This window comes from Salvelinus namaycush, chromosome 6 (genome assembly GCF_016432855.1).
Source record: "Salvelinus namaycush isolate Seneca chromosome 6, SaNama_1.0, whole genome shotgun sequence".
Lineage (NCBI taxonomy): Eukaryota > Metazoa > Chordata > Actinopteri > Salmoniformes > Salmonidae > Salvelinus > Salvelinus namaycush.
In genome coordinates this window covers 18,993,722-19,016,377 of record NC_052312.1, presented here as the reverse complement: position 1 = coordinate 19,016,377, position 22,656 = coordinate 18,993,722, and the positions used below count along the sequence as shown (strand labels likewise).

At 44.1% G+C, this 22,656-nt stretch overlaps 1 protein-coding gene across 1 annotated transcript; it reads right to left on the bottom strand.

Moving 5' to 3' along the window:
* Positions 1 to 1,454: 1,454 nt before the first annotated feature.
* On the bottom strand, positions 1,455 to 19,380 carry LOC120049716 (matrix metalloproteinase-14-like). The gene is made up of 11 exons (XM_038996077.1): positions 19,242 to 19,380; positions 18,898 to 18,997; positions 7,612 to 7,760; positions 7,208 to 7,330; positions 6,598 to 6,905; positions 5,508 to 5,669; positions 4,872 to 5,008; positions 3,059 to 3,197; positions 2,737 to 2,887; positions 2,447 to 2,562; positions 1,455 to 1,944 (listed from the first exon to the last, which is right to left on the bottom strand). Exons 2-11 carry the CDS (start codon positions 18,991 to 18,993, stop codon positions 1,622 to 1,624), a joined length of 1,704 nt encoding a protein of 567 aa, XP_038852005.1. The 5' UTR covers positions 18,994 to 18,997; positions 19,242 to 19,380; the 3' UTR covers positions 1,455 to 1,621.
* Positions 19,381 to 22,656: the final 3,276 nt, after the last annotated feature.

Sequence of the window (22,656 nt, the reverse complement as noted above, 5' to 3'; positions counted from 1 at the left end):
TTATTACTAAAACAATTCTACTTCCTTTTTCAATTTGTGTAATACTTAAAAACATTAAGCATCATCAGAATTGCTTATAAATAGTTTTGTTTGATTGTTCTTATATGCCAACCAAGCAATGGGAAAAGTAGTGTTTCAAAAAAGGAAACACTTTCAAAGTCGCCCAAGTCCACCACTCAAATGTGAAATTTGGGAGCCATTTTGATGATCTTTGTCACGTTATTGTCTCTGTCCAGCAGGACTCGAAATGACAATGTACAAAAACAACAAACACCATTTACTGTATGACTACACCTGGAGAACAACAACAATAATAATAATAACCATAGTCATAATAATAACAACATTTATAACAATGATAGTAACAAAAACATAACAAACACGATAATACATTAGTATTTGGAATGGGTGACGTAATGAAACTTCACTGCCTTTCCATGGAGTAATATTGAAACTGACTTTATTGTTGAGCCACTGGCTTTATTGTTGAGCCAAAATGGCTACTTTAATTCCATCCAACTTTGACTGCTTACTGAGACCAGGCTCTGTACCAAGGGTCTGTGCGATTTCAGATACATTTGTAAACTGGGTGGGGAAGCTCCTTTTTTTTAGGATACAAACAGTCTTTGACCCTCTATGACAAGACCTTAGCCTTTCTCACTATGAGGGGTGTACAATATACAACACCTTCACATCTACCCCTTTATCATCTCATTAGCGGCGAGGGTAGCATGCTCCATGCTCCTCGCAATACAACCACAACTATAAGACCATGCTGCTAGCTTGAGCACAGTGAGAGACTGGGGTTAGTATCGTCTCTCAGTGGTAGGAGATAAGGAAGAGAGAGCTGTTCGTTTGTGTTCGGCCCTGGATTTCATCATTAGAGCGAAACCAAAAAATGAAATACGCAAAGTAGCTGTATAAAAGGTTTAAAATGTAATTCAGGCAGCAGTTCAGCTGGAGTCGTCAACTAGGTGGGATGGAGATTTTAGGAGAGGAAGAAGGAGAACGGATAGAATGGAGGGAGGGACACATGGAGACGTGATAGTAGATTTATTGCAGGTGGGGTGTCGACCACACGGAACGTTGATCACGATCATCATCTAATAATTCCCTTCCTCTGTGTTTTGTGCAGGGGCCTGTTTCTAATTTCAAACTCGCAGAGCTGTACATGTAAATAGATAACATATATTTGTCTTTCCTGATTGACTCTCTTTCCTCCCTCCTCCCTGTCCCTCTCCCTCTTTCTCGACTTCTGGGTCGTATACAAACCAACCAACCAACCAACCAACCAACCAACCAACCAACCAACCAACCAACCAACCAACCAACCAACCAACCAACCAACCAACCAACCAACCAACCAACCAACCAACCAACCAACCAACCAACCAACCAACCAACCAACCAACCAACCAACCAACCAACCAACCAACCAACCAACCAAACCCCATGTCCAACAGCCCTTCCATTACCCCTTCTCTTTTAAAACCCCAACTCCTTTCAGCCTACTTTACTCACCCTCACCCTCCCAAACCCCTTTTTCTTCCAATCTTTCAATTCATTCAGTCGCTCTCTCTCTTTCTGTCCCTCTGCATTCTTCATTCGGTTCAGTTCGTCTCTAGACCTTGTCCAGTAGAGATCTCTGGCAGTAGAGGAGACGTCGTGGCGTCCCGTACTTCCTGAAGAACAGCAGGGCTCCCAGAGTGAGGACCACGCAGACCAATAGGAGGAGAGGGATCACCACGGCCGCCGCCGTGGCCCCGCCTTCTCCCTCCTCCACCTCGATGATGATCACTTCCTCCTCGCCGTCCCGCTTCTTAGGCTCTTCCCCCGCGCAGCCCATCCATTCGCTGAGCACCGATTTGGGGTAGCCCGACTCCACCCTCATGTGCTGGTTGTTGAACTTCCAGTACTTGTTGGCTTTGTAGAAGTAGGTGTAGGCTGGAGAGAATGTTAGAAAAGAGAGAGGGAGGATGAAAGGTCCGATATAAATCTAATTAGAAACTGGGTGGTTCGAGCCCTGAATGCTGATTGGCTGACAGCCGTGGCATATCAAACTGTATACCAAATAAATAAACCTCCTGTAACTACATTGGTAACCAGTTTATAATAGCAATAAGGCACCTCGGGGGCTTGTGATTATTGGCCAAAATACCACGGCAATATACCATGGCTGTGTCCAGACACTCCGCGTTGCTTTGTGCATACGATAAGCCTTAGCCGTGGTATATTGGCCATATACCACCCCCCCCCCCCCCCCCCCTCCAGGCCGTTATTGCTTAATTATGATTACCTTTAGAAATTGCAGTGTGTTGCTGTGGTCTATGATAGCCTCCTCTATTATCACAATAGAACTGTCATTTCTATCCTTGTCGATTTATATAATGCTCAACGGCACTCCTAAAGAACATCCCCTTTAACATGCACGCCTTGACACACTTACATCCTTCTTCGCTCATGATGGCAGCCTTAATGTTATCGGGGACACCCTGCCATGTGTTGATGGGTTTGGGGTAGTCTCTGTCCACAGTCTGGGACTCTTCATTGAAACGGTAATACCTGACAGACAGAAAGAGGCAGGTTACGGAGAGGGAAGGGAGAGAGAAAAACAACCAAAAGAGAGGAAGAAAGAAGACGAGAGGGACGGATAGTGGACGAATCTGCTCTTTCAGATAGAAAGGTACACAGAAAGAAAAAGAAAGAAAGGAATGAAGGATGAAAGACGAGACTCACTTGGTCCCTCTGAAGTAGTATGTCTGTCCGGTGGGGGTGTAGAAGAGGGCAGCGTCCAGCTTGTCTTTGGGCAGCCCTGTGCCCAGCTCCTTCAGAGTCTTAGGGTAACCCTGCTCCATACTGGACTCTGTGAATACCCAGTACTTGTCACCTGGAGGGAGGAAGAGGGAGGGGAGAGAAAATCTATAAGCACACAGATCTGAAAAGGATATACAAACAAAACAATGAACGACTACCAGTAACTAGAATGGGCTTATCAATGACAATGCAAAACCATCATGCGAAAAACTGAAAAGGACATTGCCAATTGAAGTGAACCTACCCTTGAAAAATACAAATTTGCCATCGTTCCTCTCGTAGGCAGCGTTGATGTTTGGTGGCAGTCCCTTCCAGAAGTGACCGATGGGCATGGGGTAACCCTGGAGCACCTTGTTGTTCCGAACACGCCACAACCACTTATCCTTCACCAGAAAGACAGAGTGTTTACATAGTACAGTACATACACACACACATAGGTTCGGTAGTTGAGTGACTTGATGTGCCATTCAGTCCTTCTCAGTGGGTGTAAGTGCATGTACAGTGCATTCGGAAAGTATTCCGACCCCTTGACTTTTTCCACATTTTGTTACGTTACAGCCTTATTCTAAAGTGTATAAAATATTTTTCCCCCCCCATCAATCTACACACAATACCCCATAATGACAAAGTGAAAAAAGGTTATTTGAAATGTTAGCATAAAAACAGAAATAGCTTATTTACATAAGTATTCAGACCCTTTGCTATGAGACTCGAAATTGAGCTCAGGTTCATCCTGTTTCCATTGATCATCCTTGAGATGTTTCTACAACTTGATTTGGAAAGGCGCACACCTGTCTATATAAGGTCCCACAGTTGACAGTGCATGTCAGAGCAAAAACCAAACCATGAGGTTGAAGGAATTGTCCGTAGAGCTCCAAGACAGGATTGTGTCGAGACACAGAAATGGGGAATTGTACCAAAACATTTCTGCAGTATTGAAGGTCCCTAGGAACACAGTTCAATCAATCATTCTTAAATGGAAGAAGTTTGGAACCACCAAGACACTTCCTAGAGCTGGCCGCCCAGCCAAACTGAGTCAGGGAGATGACCGAGAACCCGATGGTCACTCTGACAGAGCTCCAGAGTTCCTCTGTGGCGATGGGAGAACCTTCCAGAAGGACAAACATCTCTGCAGCACTCCACCAATCAGGCATTTATGGTAGAGTGGCCAGACAGAAGCAACTCCTCAGTAAAAGGTACATAACAGCCCCCTTGGAGTTTGCCAAAAGGCACCTAAAGACTCTCAGACCATGAGAAACAAGATTCTCTGGTCTCATGAAACCAAGATCGAACTCTTTGGCCTGAATGCCAAGCGTCACGTCTGGAGGAAACCTGGCACCATTCCTACGGTGAAGCATGGTGGTGGCAGCATCATGCTGTGGGATGTTTTTCAGCGGCAGGGACTGGGAGACTAGTCAGGATCCAGGGAAGATGAACGGCGCAAAGTACAGAGAGATTGTTAATGAAAATCTGCTCCAGGGCGCACAGGACCTCAGCCTGGGGTTAAGGTTCACCTTCCAACAGGACAACGACCCTAAGCACACAGCCAAGACAGCGCAGGAGTGGCTTCGGGACAAGTCTCTGAATGTCCGTGAGTGGCCCAGCCAGAGCCCAGACTTCAGATCTCTGGAGTGACATGAAAATAGCTGTGCAGCAACGCTCCCCATCCAACCTGACAGAGAGAATCTGCGGAGAAGAATGGGATAAACTTCCCAAATACAGGTGTGCCAAGCTTGTAGCGTCATAACCAAGAAGACTTGAGGCTGTAATCGCTGCCAAAAGTGGTTCAACAAAGTAAAAGGTCTGAATACTTATGTCAATGTGATATTTCAGTTTTCGCTTTGTCATTATCGGCTATTGTGTTTGATTGATGAGGGAAAAAAACACATTTGAATCAATTTTAGAATAATGCTGTAACGTAACAAAATGTGGAAAAAGTCAAGAGGTCTGAATATTTTCCGAATGCACTATATGCCAATATGTGTGTATTTCTGTGCCATGTGTTTCAGTGTAGTTATGTGTTCGTCTATGTAGTAGTTTATGTGTTCCATATGTACCTTAAAGACAAACATCTCCCCCCTGAGGATGGCGATGGTGTCGAAGTGTCCTTCGCAGACATCTGGTCCGTGTCCGGGGTGGTCTGGTGTGGAGGGTCTGGTGGGGCGGGGGGGAGGAGGGGGAGCTCCGGACGACCCTGTGGTCGGACACGTTCAAGACAAAATGAGGAAAGACGATAACCAGAGGTGGACGAGAGAGAACGAGTGAGAACTGAGTTGACAAAATGAATGTGAAGTCCTTCTTTCTGTGAACTAGATAAGAACTTCCTGCCCTTTTAGGATTCCTGAATAATTATAAAGAGACAGTTCGTATTAAATATTGCTGTAACATTCCAGGAACATTGCTAGAACTTTCTAAGAACATTGCTACCACATTCCATGAAACTACACTCTTAGAAATAAAGGTGCTATCTAGAACCTAAAATGTTGGTTTAGGTTCCAGTTAGAACCCTTTTGTTCCAGGTAGAACCCTTTTGAGTTCCATGTAGAACCCTTTCCACAGAGGGTTCTACAGGGAACCCAAAATAGTTATACTTGGAACCAAAAAGTATTCTACCTGTAATAAAAAAGGGTTCTCCTATGGGGACAGCTGAAGAACCCTTTCGGAACCCTTTTTCTAAGAGTGTAGGAGTTTACCATAGATTGCCTGGATGCCTCGGCGATCGTCATCAGGCAGCTGGAAGTTCTCTGTGTCCATCCACTGGTAGAATGGAGCCATGATGGCAGACGGGTCGTTGGCGTGTTCTAGACCCAGGGCATGACCCAACTCATGGACCGCAACCAGGAACACATCATTACCTACAGAGGTAGAGAGAGGGAGTAGAGAGAGAGGAGGAAGAAGCAGGTGGGAAGAGGGAAAAGACCGTTTGAAAAGAGAGTAAAAGTAGCACGTTCACCAAACAAAGTACAGACACTGTGTAACTCAGACTGACTGAATTCCGACTTACAGACAACCCAGTGAAAAACACTCAGGTGTCTATTTTCACTCGCTCCCACTCCCTGTACCTCCTGTATAAGTCTCTACGCTTATTCTCTTCCCCCCCCTTTCGCTTCTCATCTCCTCTCTCCCCTGGTCTCGACCCTATTCCAGCTCTCACTCCTCTTTCTGATAATCTCTCACCTTCAGTGGAGGTTGGTGGGAGGAGCCATAGGAGGACGGGCTCATGGTACTGGCTGGAATGGGATAAATGGAATGGAGACAAACGTGGTTTTCATGTGTTTGACACGTATAGAATAACTATCTTCAAAGTAATGACTCGGGACGTCGGGTTTGATATGAAAGCTTCTTTTAGTAATAATTCTTGATCACGTTACATTTAACAACTTTAGATTCTACAGAGCAATGCCAGTAAGATGCTAGCGTAAAGTGGCCAAATAATCACCTGTTAATTGCACTTAACTAGCGCGTTCACTCTCTACTTCCTGTCGCAAGGCATTCTGGAACTTGCAGTCAAAAGCGTAATTCAATACTAACCAATACAATTACATATGTAAATAACTGTAAATAAATATCTTTAGATACAGCTCAATGAATTAACTTAAACATTAACTCTGTAACACATTAAAGTTACAACAACACGTTCCATCTGTTCTGTTCCAGCCATTACAATGAGCCCATCCTCCTATAGCTCCTCCCACCAGCCTTCCCTGCTCACCTTCTCCCTCTTCCTCCCCCTCTCCCTCACTTTCCTCTTCCCCCCTCCGCCCCATTTCCCTTGTCTCTTACCCCCTTGGTCGACGTAGCCGGTAGTCCAGGGCTCGGCATTGTCAAAGTGCGTGTCGCCCCCTATCCCGTTCCCGGGGAAGTACGCGTGGGCCAGGAAGCCGCCCTCGCCATCGAACGGCGTGCTGTCGCCGTGGAAACCCTCGGAGAACGAGAGCATGATGTCAGCGTACTTGTCGACCTTGTCCCTGATGTGGCTGTAAGGGATCTCTCGGAAGCGGAGAGGGATGGCTGCCTCCCACACCTTAAACGCCCGGCGGATAGCCTCGTATGTGGCGTGTTCCCCAATCTTAGGGGTGTAGTTCTGTATGCTAGGTGAGGGAAAGGAAGGAAATAGCAGATTTGACGTTTTAAAGAATAAATATATAATAATATCTTCTGAAATGTGTATTGGTTGTGTTTGTTCGATGCAATCTCAATATGATTCCATTTTGATTGATTAATATTCCTTAAGAACTGTAGGAGATCTAACAAGTTCCTTGAGATAAATATTTTATTTATACTGTCTGTGTAATTCTTATATGTGAAAAGTGAACTTTAAAGACTGAAGAGGACGTTAGACTCACTGCGTACATATTAGCTGTGTCGTAGTACTAAAGCTGTGTAGTCTTACCTGAAAGTGACTTCTTGTTTGTCCCACTTCAGCCCCTGTACGGCGTATCTCTTCCTCCTCAGGTTGCTCTTCAGCTCAGATCCAAACTTGTCTGGTACGCCACAACGCGGCCGCTTCATCGCCCTGGCAACAGCAAGACACACCTGTTTGTTACCTTTACCATGTTACAAACTGTACAATGTCTATACCTGAGTAAATCATTAGAGCTTATGAATGGGTTTAGTACCACATCTGGGGTAATGACATTGCTTAAAGTGGGTTAGCTGTTCTGTATTCAATTCTGAGACTGCAATTCTCACGGGCACTTTAAAAACAGCCAACAGCATGAATCTTTAGCAATAAGTTATGCGCATAACGCTTCAATATTTGCATTCTTTGACTTTGTCTCGTCACTCAGGACTCACTGTAGGGTGTTGGTGTCCATAGATCCGGTGACGGTGAGGCCGTAGAACTTCTGCATGGCTGTGATGGCCGTATTGATGGACTTGGGGGAGCGGATAGCCTGGGCTCGGACGTCCCCTGGAGGCAGGTAGCCATACTGCTGAAGCCATACCTGGGATAGAAAGAGGAGAGAGGGGAGGGTAGAGACAGTTAGACCCTGGACAATTCAATGTCTTTGAAGATAATGGTAGAAAAGGACACACACACACACAGACACAGATACACACACATCTCTCTCTCTCCCCTCATTCCTCTCGCTCTCGTTCTCTCTGGATTTTCCCACCATTTCCATCAGCCAGAAACAACACAGAAACTGACCCAGGATGTCATTGTAAAGAATGTTTTGTGTGTACATGTGTGTCAATATCTGTGGGTGTGCCTGTTTGCCTACTTACAGTGCTTGTCTGAACGTGCGTGTGTGTATGTGTGTGAGGGTGACAGAGAGAGATTGAAAAAGAAAGAACGAGAGAGGGAGAGAGATCTGGGTGGGTGGATGGGAGTTTAGTCTCCAGTGTTTGAATAAACCGATGCAAAGCTGACATTGAACCAAAACCGTGTTGTAGCCAGGAACACACACTCCCTTCCTTACAACAGCAAACAGACAGAGATTGGTCACACACACACACACACACACACACACACACACACACACACACACACACACACACACACACACACACACACACACACACACACACACACACACACACACACACACACACACTGAATTATACAAAAAACTATTTTTATTGCAAGAGTTACTGCAATGTAATTCCATTTATACACATTAAAAACTTGCTCCTTAGCTTATGCTGGGCATTTTGAAAGGAAACTGTGACTTTGTTGTGGGATTGTAAGGAGAAATGAGGGAAGAGAATCAAGCCGAATAAATCACAGTAGAACCATAACACTGATGTCATCTCATCCCCAGAACTTCGTCTATTCTCTCAGTCAGAACCACGGGGGCTCATAGAAAATAGACGTGTGCTTTCTAGACCCTACATGCCTATGTAGAGGGAGAGAGGAGTGACATCTATACTAACAACATCTATGATTCATGTGACAATTTAGTGATTCAGCAGAGGCTCTTATCTTTTCCCCCAGTGGGCATCGAACCCACAACCGTGCTCTACTAACTGAGCCACACGGGACCGCATCTGAGTAGTGGTAGTGAGGCTTTTAACCAGGTGAGATCATACTTAACTAGATGAAATATAGCTTAGCGACTATCCTGCGCCACTCCCAGAACGTTGTAAGAAGGTTGTATGCAAAGTAACCGTAGGACGACCACCCTCTCACCAAGATGTAAGAAACATATGGTTCTCAGAACGTTATGCGCTAGCTGGGTACGGCGTTTCAGTCAAATGTCTGACCGAGTAGTGCTAAACTTTCACCTGTCTCGCTCTCAAATACAAGAGCAGTCATGCGGAGCTGCTTAAGCCTCTGGCCTTAGTCTAAAGTTACAGAGAGAGAGAGAGAGCGAGAGAGAAAGAGAGAGAGAGAGAGAGAAAGAGAGAGAGAGAGAGAGAGAGAGAGAGAGAGAGAGAGAGAGAGAGAGAGACACTCAGACAAACATCAACCTAATGGAGATGATTCATTCTAGTCCGATGTAATGTTATCAAACATCATGGACAAGTTTGTTCATGTGTGTGGGTGAGAGACAAGATGAGTGTGTGTGTGTGTGTGTGTGTGTGCGTGCACTTGTGTGTGTGCTGCACAGACAGGCAGTCAGTGAGTGTCTCAATCTTTTCCACAAATTCAGTCAGTGGAATTACAGAGAATTCTTCTGTAATCCCAGAAAAACCCCAACCCTCTCTCTAATTTACTCCATCTCTCTCTAACTTATTCCATCTCTCTCTAACTTATTCCATCTCTCTCTAACTTATTCCATCTCTCTCTAACTTATTCCATCTCTCTCTAACTTATTCCATCTCTCTCTAACTTACTCCATCTCTCTCTAACTTACTCCATCTCTCTCTAACTCCTTTTCTCTTCAAACCCCCACCCATGTGTGTCTATGTAATAGTATACATTTTACAGTTAGTTGGGTGAATATAGTCAGCCTTCCTCTTTCCTAGAATGTCTCTCTCTCACGTCGTTTTAGATGAGAGGTCTTTTTTTAATATAGAGAAGAGTTGAATTTAAATGAGGGAGGAAAAAGAGAGGAGTGTAAGAGAGTAAGAGTGAGGAAATGGCTGGCTTGTACCTGGGCAGAAATATTACCACACACAGCCACAGCAGACAGGGTGAAAAACAAGGTTCAATTATAGGCTGCAGAGTGAGGTAAACTCTCCCTTTGCTCATGTCAGTACTGCAACCAGCCCCCTCTTTCAGCAAGACCTACACACTGTATCAATCCATCTGGTCCCCACCTCCAACAACCTCTCTCCATGTCTGTATATCTAACTCCCTCCAAGCGCCCTCTCTCTCTCCATCCCCCCCCCCCCCCCTCTCTCTCCATCTCTCTATCTGACTGCTCCTAGTGTGTGCTGTGGCTCCACTGTGGTGACGCGTCTGGCTCTGTGAAAACACTCTCAGCTCAGTCAGGATGAAAAGTCCCCCCCCACACCGAGAAGACTCTCTCTCTTCTCGCTCTCCTTCTCTCCTTCTCTCGCTCTCTATCTTGGTCTCCTCTCTCCCCCACGTGTCCCCCACCCTCTGCTCTCTCCTCTCTCTGCTCTACCCCCTCTCTCTTTCTATCTCCCAAAGCCTCACATCCCCTCTGACAACGCCAGCTATCCCATCATGCAACTCTCCTCTGGAACTCCCAGCAGCAGTTCCAGTCTAAGGTTCTATTTAGTAGGACTTCTACGTCGCTTATTGCCAGTTTCGGGGTAACTACAAACCCATGTGTGTGTGGTCATAGCCTCGGGTCATGTGACTGCGATTTTAGTAAACAGACGCAAGTCCCTATGAGTTACGCAATTTGCAGCGATTCATATATTCTAAGGAAATGCATTTCAACAAAGACGGGCTGTGTAACCTGCAAAATAAAATTATGAGTAGATGGATGACAAATATAGATCCGGTCCAACATTAGTAACATCTGTCATTCATTTCAACCAGCAGATAGTGATGCAGATGTGACTAATAATGTCATCATATGATATGACAGTCAGATCAGGTGCCACTATTGGTCAGACACTCATGAAAGTATTAGACACCCTGAGGATAAAGTAGCCTGATAATATACTAGTACCTACTGTATACTACCTACTGTATAGTACCTACTGTATACTACCTACTGTATAGTACCTACTGTATACTACCAGGGATGTGAAACTTTGATGGGGGTGCCCCCCCCCTATTTTTTGTTGTTGCAGTTTTTCTGCTAATTTCCTGCAATTCTACAAAACGTTCCATAAGGTGGAGGCAAATGTTTGCCGTGTTTAATATGATAACTGATGATCAATGGGCCCAAGCCCAGTTGGTAATTCAACAATGCTTACTGCAAGTTTAAATAGCTGGCCGCTAGACTAACTTACCAATATATACCATAAGGTATTTAGCAAGAAGCAATTCTGCCAAGCGTGAAGATACTGCAGATATTTGCGTTTCAAGCAAACTGAAAAGAGCTGTCTTTCAGCCCTCTCAGTCCACATGTCTTTTATAGTGGATCTGGTTTTCTTTAGGCAGAGGAATTAGTGGTATCTTTTCCCGACTCTCTTTTTTAATAGTTCACTGATGCTGAGAGAGAGAAGGCGGGAGAGAAGAAAAAAAACGGAGAAAAGGAAAATAAAACGTTAATCGGGATTGACGTATGGAACGACAATGAAGGAAAGTGAGAAAGAAATGGGGGATAAAGATGTAAAAAAATAAAAATAAGAAAAAAATAAGAAAAGGGTCAGAAAATAGGGGACAGGAGTATTAAAGTTTAATTTTATATTGAGGGAGACGGAGTAGACTGAGTCAGTTGTTCCCCTTCAGGCGGTGCCAACGGAAAAAACAGACACCAGAGTTTGGTCGTAAGCGGCTCAGTCTGAGAGACACATTAGCCTTCCTGGCCTCCTAGTGTGGCGTCCCACATCTCTGACCCATTTCAACCTGAACCAGCGCTACACGCTAATGCTAACTAACTAATGCTAACTAAAGTACTTTTACTGTATATACACGCTTAATACAATGTAAAATAGCTGAGTTCTAGGCTAAAGGAGCGTACATTTATAACATAATAATACACTTGGCTAGTCTTAGGCCTACCCCTCAAGTGGCCAAGTATGGCCGAGTCAACACTGGACACTAGCTTGCACATGGCTCCAATCTACACAATTAATTTTAACGATTCACCGATACACATCGGTCCCTGATTAAATCGTTTAAGATATGAGTGCATAGGCCGGGGGGCCCTAAACCGATCATGCATCGGTAAGAAAATCCATTGAAACATTACGAATCGGCGGTTTACAATTCTTTCTACCTTACCGAAAATACCTCTCATCTTTTGTGACAACTGCGTCCTCTCCTACAGGGTTGAACTAAGCATGTAATTATGTTGACAGTCATTGATCTACAAGTCACTTTGCATACCAAACAACCCCAGGCAATATCAGTAATCTAGTCAAACTGCTTGATGTGCGCAGTTTGCTACATGCTGATCGGGGCTTACATTGGATTTGATTTTGATTGTTCAGGTTCACCATCGGCAAAGGTTTTGGTAGTTTTGCTTGAAACAATCAGTATATGTGGTCATTTTTAGACATACAGGATAAAGTTGATATTTTCATTACGAGGACAGCAAATCACTTTTGCTACCTGCACTGCATGGTTGAACATCTTCGACCTGCACTGCACGGTCAAACATCTTCTACCTGCACTGCACGGTCGAACATCTTCTACCTGCACTGCAGGGTCGAACATCTTCTACCTGCACTGCATGGTTGAACATCTTCGACCTGCACTGCACGGTCGAACATCTTCTACCTGCACTACACGGTCGAACATCTTCTACCTGCACTGCACGGTCGAACATCTTCTACCTGCACAGCATGGTCGAACTTTTGCTACCTGCACTGCACGGTCGAACATCTTCTACCTGCACTGCACGGTCGAACATCTTCTACCTGCACTGCACGGTCAAACATCTTCTACCTGCACTGCAGGGTCGAACATCTTCTACCTGCACTGCACGGTCAAACATCTTCTACCTGCACTGCACGGTCAAACATCTTCTACCTGCACTGCACGGTCAAACATCTTCTACCTGCACTGCACGGTCAAACAACTTCTACCTGCACTGCACGGTCAAACATCTTCTACCTGCACAGCATGGTCGAACTTTTGCTACCTGCACTGCATGGTCAAAGCAGGATAAGATGAGAAACTCACTCTGAGTCCATCAACTTCCAAACAGTCTAAACCTGTGGTTCCCAAACTTTTTATTGTCCCGTACCCCTTCAAACATTCAACCTCCAGCTGCGTACCCCCTCTAGCACCAGGGTCAGCGCACTCTCAAATGTTGTTTTTTGCCATCCCTGTAAGCCTGCTACACACACACTATACGATACATTTATTAAACATAAGAATGAGTGTGAGTTTTTGTCACAACCCGGCTCGTGGGAAGTGACAAAGAGCTCTTATAGGACCAGGGCACAAATAATAATAATAATCAATCATTTTGCTCTTTATTTAGCCATCTTACATATAAAACCTTATCTGTTCATCACAAACTGTGAATAACTCACCACAGGTTAATGAGAAGGGTGAGCTTGAAAGGATGCACATAACTCTGCAATGTTGGGTTGTATTGGAGAGTCTCAGTTTTTTTCCACACACAGTCTGTGCCTGTATTTAGTTTTCATGCTAGTGAGGGCCGAGAATCCGGTCTCACATAGGTACGTGGTTGCAAAGGGCATCAGTGTCTTAACAGCGCGATTTGCCAAGGCAGGATACTCTGAGCACAGTCCAATCCAGAAATCTGGCAGTGGCTTCTGATTAAATTAAATTTTCACAGAACCGCTTGTTGCAATTTCGATGAGGCTCTCTTGTTCAGATATCGGTAAGTGGACTAACGAATCCAGCTATTTGTGTCATCTGTTTTGAGAAAGTACCTGCATAATTGTGCACCCAACTCACTCAGTTGCTTCGCTATATCACATTTGACATTGTCCGTAAACTTGAGTTCATTTGCACACAAAAAACAATACAATAATGGAAAGACCTGTGTGTTGTCCTTGTTAATGCAGAAAGAGAAGAGCTCCAACTTCTTAATCAATTTTGTCCCGCACATTGAATATAGTTGCGAAGAGTCCCTGTAATCCTAGATTAGGATGATTCACCCAGACAGGCCAGTCGTGTGAGAAACTCGTCATCATGCAAGCTGTCAGACAAGTGAAAATGATGGTCAGTGAAGAAAACTTTAAGCTCGTCTCTCAATTTAAAAAAAATGTGTCAATACTTTGCCCCTTGATAACCAGCGCACTTCTGTATGTTGTAAAAGCGTTACATGGTCACTGCCCATATCATTGCATAATGCAGAAAATACACGAGAGTTCAGGGGCCTTGCTTTAACAAAGTTAACCATTTTCACTGTAGTGTCCAAAAAGTCTTTCAAGCAGTCAGGCATTCCCTTGGCAGCAAGAGCCTCTCGGTGGATGCTGCAGTGTACCCAAGTGGCGTCGGGAGCAACTGCTTGCACGCGCGTTGTCTCCCTGTCACGGCTTTTGCGCCATCAGTACAGATACCAACACATCTTGACCACCAAAGTCCATTTGATGTCACAAAGCTGCCCAGTACTTTAGAAATATCCTCTCCTGTTGTCCTGGTTTGCAGTGGTTTGCAGAAGAGGATGTCTTCCTTAATTGACCCCCCATAAATGTAACAGACATATATCAGCTGTGCCAGGACCACCACGTCTGTTGACTCATCCAGCTGTAACGCATAGAATTCTCTGGCTTGTATGCGAAGCAGTAATTGTTTCAAAACATATCCTGCCATGTCACTGATGCGTCGTGAAACAGTGTTGTTTGATGAAAAACTCCTGTGGATTATTTCTCAAATTGGCATGTTTTTTTCTAAATGTCTGCACAAGAGTGAAGGTTTCGAGTTGTGAGATAGTACTTTTGCACATATAACACACTGTGGCTGAGGAAAGGCACTACTCCCAATATAAGTAAACACCAAATCAATGTAATTCTCATCATATTTGCGCCTCTTCGATGGTCCAACATCCCTGTCTGTTGTTCGGTGCTTTCCTGGGTAAAGGGGCAGTAGCTCTTCAGCTGCATCAAATTCACAACTGTCAGTGTTCATGCTAGCTGGGCTAACAGCAAATGTAGAATTACTGATGCTAGCATTGGATGTGCTCGTGGAAGCAGAACAACTTGTGTCGTCGACAGGTGCAGGTGTAGTACTGCTGGTAGTAGCAGTAGAGCTGGTATGTGTCTCTATGGACGCGGGCCTTACTTTTTTAACCATTTATCCATTTTTGAGCAAACAGAGTGAGCAGCAGCTACGTTTGGCTACATACGGACCGTTAGGGGAATTCCTGCAAGAGAGTAGCGATTAATGTGATTGGATGTTAATTATTTGACTAGGATGCCTGTATTTGACATTGTGTTGTTATTTCGTTGAACACTAGACGGTTTCATTTTATTTTTGGCAGTGAAACGAGGCTACCCAGGCGAGACAAAAAACCTCACCCAAATGTATAGCCCCGTTGGAAAATATAAATGGAGTTTGAAAATGTGAAGAAAAAAATGAAATAATAATTTAAATAATTTTTTAACATAAAAATCAATTATTTGGCGTACCCCCGACGGCATTGCAGGTACCGCTGGGGGTACGCGTACCCCAGTTTGGGAGTACCTGGACTAAACCATTTGATTATGAGACGGGGGTTACACAAAGTTGTGCTATATATTCATTGGCTATGTCATAGCTATTTTTTAAAGATAAATATTGATACATTACCAGCTCTAACACTTTTAATCTGCACAAATTAATTATTGGGTGATGGGGGGGTGGTAGATTCCCAGTTTCCGTTATGGCTCAGCTCAGGTGCCTATATACCACATAGACATAATTTACACACACACGCACACGCACACACACACACACACACACACACGCACACACACACACACAAAAGTCAGCTCAGACAGATCCAGCTCAGAGGCCCTGCTCATGAGCTCCATCAGCAACAGATTATAATTTATAATGGAAAATGACTGTGTTTATGCATCGAATCGCTTCGCATCGATTCATACCGAATCGCTTCAAACTAAAACATATTGTTCCTGTATCATATTGGAGCCCATGTGTATAGATACATATCGAATCGTCTTGAAAGGGAAAGTTGCACATCCCTTAATCATCTGGGCCACGAAGGCTAAATTCTATGTCTACTGTTATACAAATAATGGGTTCTAGGATGAAAACTGCCGGGATAGCACTTGAGGGGAATGGATAAACACACCATCTCTCCATAGACATCCATCGGTTGGTTTGTTTTCCCTGCGGCAGATAGATTAACTGAATATTTTCCTGCCCGAAAATGTTTAAGTGACAGTGAGCACTTGTAGAACAGCATGCGCCAGCACTTTTCCAACAGGGTGCTTCAACCATACAAAAACAACCCAGCCAAACCATAGAAATATAATCAATAGAGCAGACATTCCCATTCAAGTGAATGCTCTGTGATGGGTGGTTCGGCAACAATATTGAATATACCGATCATAGAAATAGAACTATTCATTCTATTTCTATGGTACCCACACTGTCCATTTTTTAAAATGTATTTAACCTTTATTTAACTAGGCAAGTCAGTTAAGAACAAATTCTTATTTACAATGACTGTCTAGGAACAGTGGGTTAACTGCCTTGTTCAGGGGCAGAATTTTTACCTTGTCAGCTCGGGGATTCAATCTAGCAACCTTTCGGTTACTGGCTCAACACTCTAACCACTAGGCTACCTTCCGCCCCAAATTACTGTGGTCTGAGAATGTATCCCGTTCTAGTATTTCTATTTCTATGGGTCCAACCCATTTGGGAATGGACCCCTGGCATGATCTCTTCCCTGTGATCCCGAGACATGCTAGTCACCTTGCCTCCAGATGTCTGCTGTTATCGTGTTTGAAAAAAACTTCAAGGACTTTCAGATTCAGACACATGTTGCGGAGATCTGTGAAATGGATCGTCTTATTTTCATTCCTTTCCACTTCCATTGGCTAAGATTAAAGTCCAACCAGCAATTTTATAAAAGTGAGACAAGGTGTTTTTGTAAATAAAAGTTAATAAAATTAAATAAAAGGAGGGTTTTGTCTTGGATTTATAGTATGTGCACAAAGTAATGTACATATATAGAGTAAAGAGATATTTTGTGATGTATAGCTCTTTTTGTTACTATCCCATTTCAAAAAGCGCAGCTCGATCTTAAGAGAAGCCTATGACTGTGAATATTTGCTAAGACATTCTCCTCACTCATCACAGCTTTAAGTTAAATTGTAGGCTTAGCCTCCCTGGCCTATCAAGTTGGACTCCGCGGGCAGTGACTTAATACTAAATCACTAAAAAGGAATGTCCGAAAATTCTACTCCTACTTAGTTCTGTGCTTTCATACCGTAAATCGGAATTTGTCAGCATAAAATCAACATCCCATCCTCTCATCTCAACCCTATCCATTATTTAGCCTATTCGTCACTCTCGTGCTCTGTTCTTTTATCCCTCCCACACAACAGACATCGTATTCATCATAGGTTACCGCTACATACAGTGTACTACACACAGGTGATTTAAACCAGAAACCGTTAATTAGTGATAATCCCATCTTCCATCATGGCTGCTATGGGCAGAGTAGGTCAAAGTTTCCCTCAACTGCTGTTCCAGGGTCAGATAATTCCATCTTGTTTATGGCATTCCTTGGGATTTGGGGTTGGGTAATCTGCCTACTCCTGTAGGAATATGGGCAAATTTGATGGGCCTTCGGTTGGCATTATGGGTAGGATTTGGAATGGGTAAACTGAGCCTAGATCTGTCATGGACCCAGCATCAACATCTGCAGTCTTATTGTGACACTGTGCATGCTTTATTACCGTCTCAGTGTTGTGTGTGCAGTTATTACACTATTATCACAGGGTTATAGATGTTGTATTGATTGGTCCACTAAACTGTGGCCTCGTAAATGGACAGTCTCCCAGGCATTTCTAGCTGACAGTGCAACCAGTGGTTGACCATGTCTCGCTGACTGCATAAAGAATAGGGTGCCATTTCGGACATCCATCATGTCTGGCTGACTCAGACACCAGCTGTTTGTGGTCACTGAGTCAGGACCTGAGTTCCTCCAAGCATCCTGTCTTTCTTAGTAAGAACAACCTCTATGTGTAGGCCAGGGAGGGCCAGCACTGAAAAGACTAGGAGAAATGCATGAGCACCATTGGATACATTTGACTTGGCGATTGGCTATTGCAGTCATGGCTAATGTTGGTTATTCTTGATCGTTTGGGATGTATCTAAAAGCGCACTGGGATGAGTAGATAGAGGGATCTGGAATTCCTGAAGAACAGATCTAGAATTACCCCAGGCCAGAGGCATCATGTCACCTAATCATTTTGAAATGACACCATGACACAATATAGTGTGACAAAATATAGTGTTTGTGTAGGCTATACTTTAGTAGTGTCCCACCAGTTACAATGGGTATGATGCCTCTGTTGCTCCAGACAGTCTTCATGTCCAGTTTGCTAAAAGAGAGAACAGCTTCCTCTCCAGTCTCCAGTCTCTCTCTACCATAACTCAGTACAGATGAAAACCATTACCCCCCCCCGCCCGCCCACACACACACACACACACACACACACACACACACACACACACACACACACCACAGCCCCCAGTTTCTTAGAACAAAGCAGCTGACTTGAATTTTCACAACTCTGTACTCCCCCAACGTTTTTAACCCTCCTCACTTCTTTCTCTTTTAAACCACAAAATCAGAGTCATGTAATTTTTCTGACTATTATTTGCATTTTCATCTCTTTTTCAGATTCTACTGAAATGTTCACTGGTTTTAACCTTGCCTTTCAATTGCCCTCAATTTAAAGATCATGCCACCCCATCATAAGACCAAGAGAAAGAAAATAGTGCCAATTATGAAGACTGGTACAGAAAGTGTAGACACTATTGGCAATAACACATAGTAGTTGATATATACTCCCACCCTTCTCGTATAAACCTTAAGCAATGTCTGCCTTATTATACTTTTAAATAGTTTTTAAATAGTTTCTGAGTTTATGCATGTTGTCATAATGATTTACCTCTGCCTTTACTTCGTTTTCCGTTGAAACAACTCCAAAGAACAGTCCGCACGTCAGCGTCAGGAGCTGGATCACCTTCTCAAGCCGGGGTAACATTCCTCTATATGTGCGAGTTACCAAAAAAAAGAGGATAGAGAACCTCACAATGGGATTGCTTCTATTGGTTTTCCACGTTATTAATTATAATCCGTCGTGATGATCTTTAAAAACCAAAATAATATGCCACTAATCTGCCCTCATGGATACTTTCTTGCCACACTTCAAACTCTACACAACAAATCCTTTGTGGTAGCAAAAATCATAAATACATGTAAATATATATATATATATATATATAATCTTACAAATCTGTTCAAAAACTCAAATCCAGAAGTTGGTGGAAAAAATCGCTGCAATCTCAGCGCTTCATAGTTCCTCTCTCTTTTGTCCCCCCAAATTATTTTCTTTATTTCCCTCTATTTTGACATCGCTCTCTGACGTGTGGACGTGGTTGTGCTAGCTAGTCGGAACTAGGAAACTCGGCAATGTCCGACTTGCTGATTCGTTGAACGCGACACGTGTATAAATACAACCAGTTAGCAAATCTGACATTTCCGAGTTTCCTAGTTCCTAGGAAACTAGCAGTAGAACGCGATATGAGTTCTTCAACAGACAATATAAGTAGATAGTTAGAATGATAGAGAGACTTTAGCTATTTGCACATAGTTACACCACTGCATATAGCCATAACATTACATTTGAAATGTCTCTATTCCTTTTTGTAATTTTTACTATACATATTTGATTGTTTATTTAAGTTTTATAAAAATAAAAATAAAGTTTAACCTTTATTTAACTAGGCAAGTCAGTTAAGAACAAATTCTTATTTACATTGACGGCCTACACGCTGGGCCAATTGTGCACCGCCCAGGTTGTGATACAGCCTGGATTGTGATTCATTCTAGGGTTGTGATACTTGCTATGGCAATGTAAACATATGTTTCCCATGCCAATAAAGGCCATTGAATTGAATTGAGAGAGAGAGAGTTCCTCCATCTCCATCCAATCCATCCAATCCACCTTTCCAGAAACAAGTCTCTCACTGTTGCCACTTGTTATAGACCACCTTCTGCCCCCAGCTGTGCCCTGGATACCATATGTGAATTGATTGCCCCCCATCTATCTTCAGAGCTCGTACTGTTAGATGACCTAAACTGGGACATGCTTAACACCCCGGCCGTCCTACAATCTAAGCTAGATGCCATCAATCTCACACAAATTATCAATGAACCTACCATGTACAACCCCAAATCCGTAAACACAGGCACCCTCATAGATATCATCCTGACCAACCTGCCCTCTAAATACACCTCTGCTGTCTTCAACCAGGATCTCAGCGACCGCTGCCTCATTGCCTGCGTCCATAATGGGTCTGCGGTCAAATGACCACCCCTCATCACTGTCAAACGCTCCCTAACACACTTCAGCGAGCAGGCCTTTCTAATCAACCTGGCCCGGGTATCCTGGAAGGATATTGACCTCATTCCGTCAGTAGAGGATGCTTGGTTATTCTTTAAAAGTGCTTTCCTCACCATCTTAAATAAGCATGCCCCATTCAAAAAATCTAGAACCAAGAACAGATATAGCCCTTGGTTCACTCCAGACCTGACTGCCCTTGACCAGCACAAAAACATCCTGTGGCGTACTGCATTAGCATCGAATAGCAACTTTTCAGGGAAGTTAGAAACCAATATACACAGGCAGTTAGGAAAGCAAAGGCTATCTTTTTCAAACAGAAATGTGCATCCTGTAGCACAAACTCCAAAAAGTTCTGGGACACTGTGAAGTCCATGGAGAATAAGAGCACCTCCTCCCAGCTGCCCACTGCACTGAGGCTAGGAAACACTGTCACCACCGATAAATCCACGATAATTGAACATTTCAATAAAGCATTTTTCTATGGCTGGCCATGCTTTCCACCTGGCTACCCCTACCCCGGTCAACAGCCCTGCACCCCCCACAGCAACTTGCCCAAGCCTCCCCCATTTCTCCTTCACCCAAATCCAGATAGCTGATGTTCTGAAAGAGTTGCAAAATCTGGACCCCTACAAATCAGCTGGGCTAGACAATCTGGACCCTCTCTTTCTAAAATTATCCGCTGCAATTGTTGCAACCCCTATTACTAGTCTGTTCAACCTCTCTTTCGTATCGTCTGAGATCCCCAAAGATTGGAAAGCTGCCACGGTCATCCCCCTCTTCAAAGGGGGAGACACTCTAGACCCAAACTGTTACAGACCTATATCTATCCTACCCTGCCTTTCTAAGGTCTTCGAAAGCCAAGTTAACAAACAGATCACCGACCATTTCGAATCCCACCGTACCTTCTCCGCTATGCAGTCTGGTTTCCGAGCTGGTCATGGGTGCACCTCAGCCACGCTCAAGGTCCTAAACGATATCATAACCGCCATCGATAAAAGACAATACTGTGCAGCCGTATTCATCGACCTGGCCAAAGCTTTCGACTCTGTCAATCACCACATTCTTATCGGCAGACTCAACAGCCTTGGTTTCTCAAATGACTGCCTCGCCTGGTTCACCAACTACTTCTCAGACAGAGTTCAGTGTGTCAAATCGGAGGGCCTGTTGTCCGGACCTCTGGCATTCTCTATGGGGGTGCCACAGTGTTCAATTCTCGGGCCGACTCTTTTCTCTGTATACATCAATGATGTCGCTCTTGCTGCTGGTGAGTCTCTGATTCACCTCTACGCAGACGACACCATTCTGTATATTTCTGGCCCTTCTTTGGACACTGTGTTAACTAACCTCCAGACGAGCTTCAATGCCATACAACACTCCTTCCGTGGCCTCCAACTGCTCTTAAATGCAAGTAAAACTAAATGCATGCTCTTCAACCGATTGCTGCCCGCACTTGCCCGCCTGTCCATCATCACTACTCTGGACGGTTCTGACTTAGAATATGTGGACAATTACAAATACCTAGGTGTCTGGTTAGACTGTAAACTCTCCTTCCAGACTCACATTAAGCATCTCCAATCCAAAATGAAATCTAGAATCGGCTTCCTATTTCGCAACAAAGCATCCTTCACTCATGCTGCCAAACATACCCTTGTAAAACTGACTATCCTACCGATCCTTGACTTCGGCGATGTCATTTACAAAATAGCCTCCAACACTCTACTCAGCAAATTGGATGCAGTCTATCCCAGTGCCATCCGTTTTGTCACCAAAGCCCCATATACTACCCACCACTGCGACATGTGTGCTCTCGTTGGCTGGCCCTCACTTCAAATCAAATCAAATGTATTTATATAGCCCTTCATACATCAGCTGATATCTCAAAGTGCTGTACAGAAACCCAGCCTAAAACCCCAAACAGCAAGCAATGCAGGTGTAGAAGCACGGTGGCTAGGAAAAACTCCCTAGAAAGGCCAAAACCTAGGAAGAAACCTAGAGAGGAACCAGGCTATGAGGGGTGGCCAGTCCTCGTCTGGCTGTGCCGGGTGGAGATTATAACAGAGATTATAACTTCATATTCGTCGCCAAACCCACTGGCTCCAGGTCATCTATAAGTCTTTGCTAGGTAAAGCCCCGCCTTATCTCAGCTTACTGGTCACCATAGCAGCACCCACCGGTAGCACGCGCTCCAGCAGGTATATTTCACTGGTCACCCCCAAAGCCAATTCCTCCTTTGGCCACCTTTCCTTTCAGTTAGTACTCTGCTGCCAATGACTGGAACGAATTGCAAAAATCACTGAAGCT

Coding starts and splice junctions, on each gene's coding strand:
- LOC120049716 (XM_038996077.1), bottom strand. CDS start 18,993: ATGTTACCCCGGCTTGAGAAGGTGATCCAGCTCCTGACGCTGACGTGC. Junction 7,761..18,897: donor AAAACGAAGTAAAGGCAGAG/GTAAATCATTAT, acceptor TTTCTATCCCAG/GTATGGCTTCAGCAGTATGG. Junction 6,906..7,207: donor AAACAAGAAGTCACTTTCAG/GTAAGACTACAC, acceptor TCCCTCACCTAG/CATACAGAACTACACCCCTA.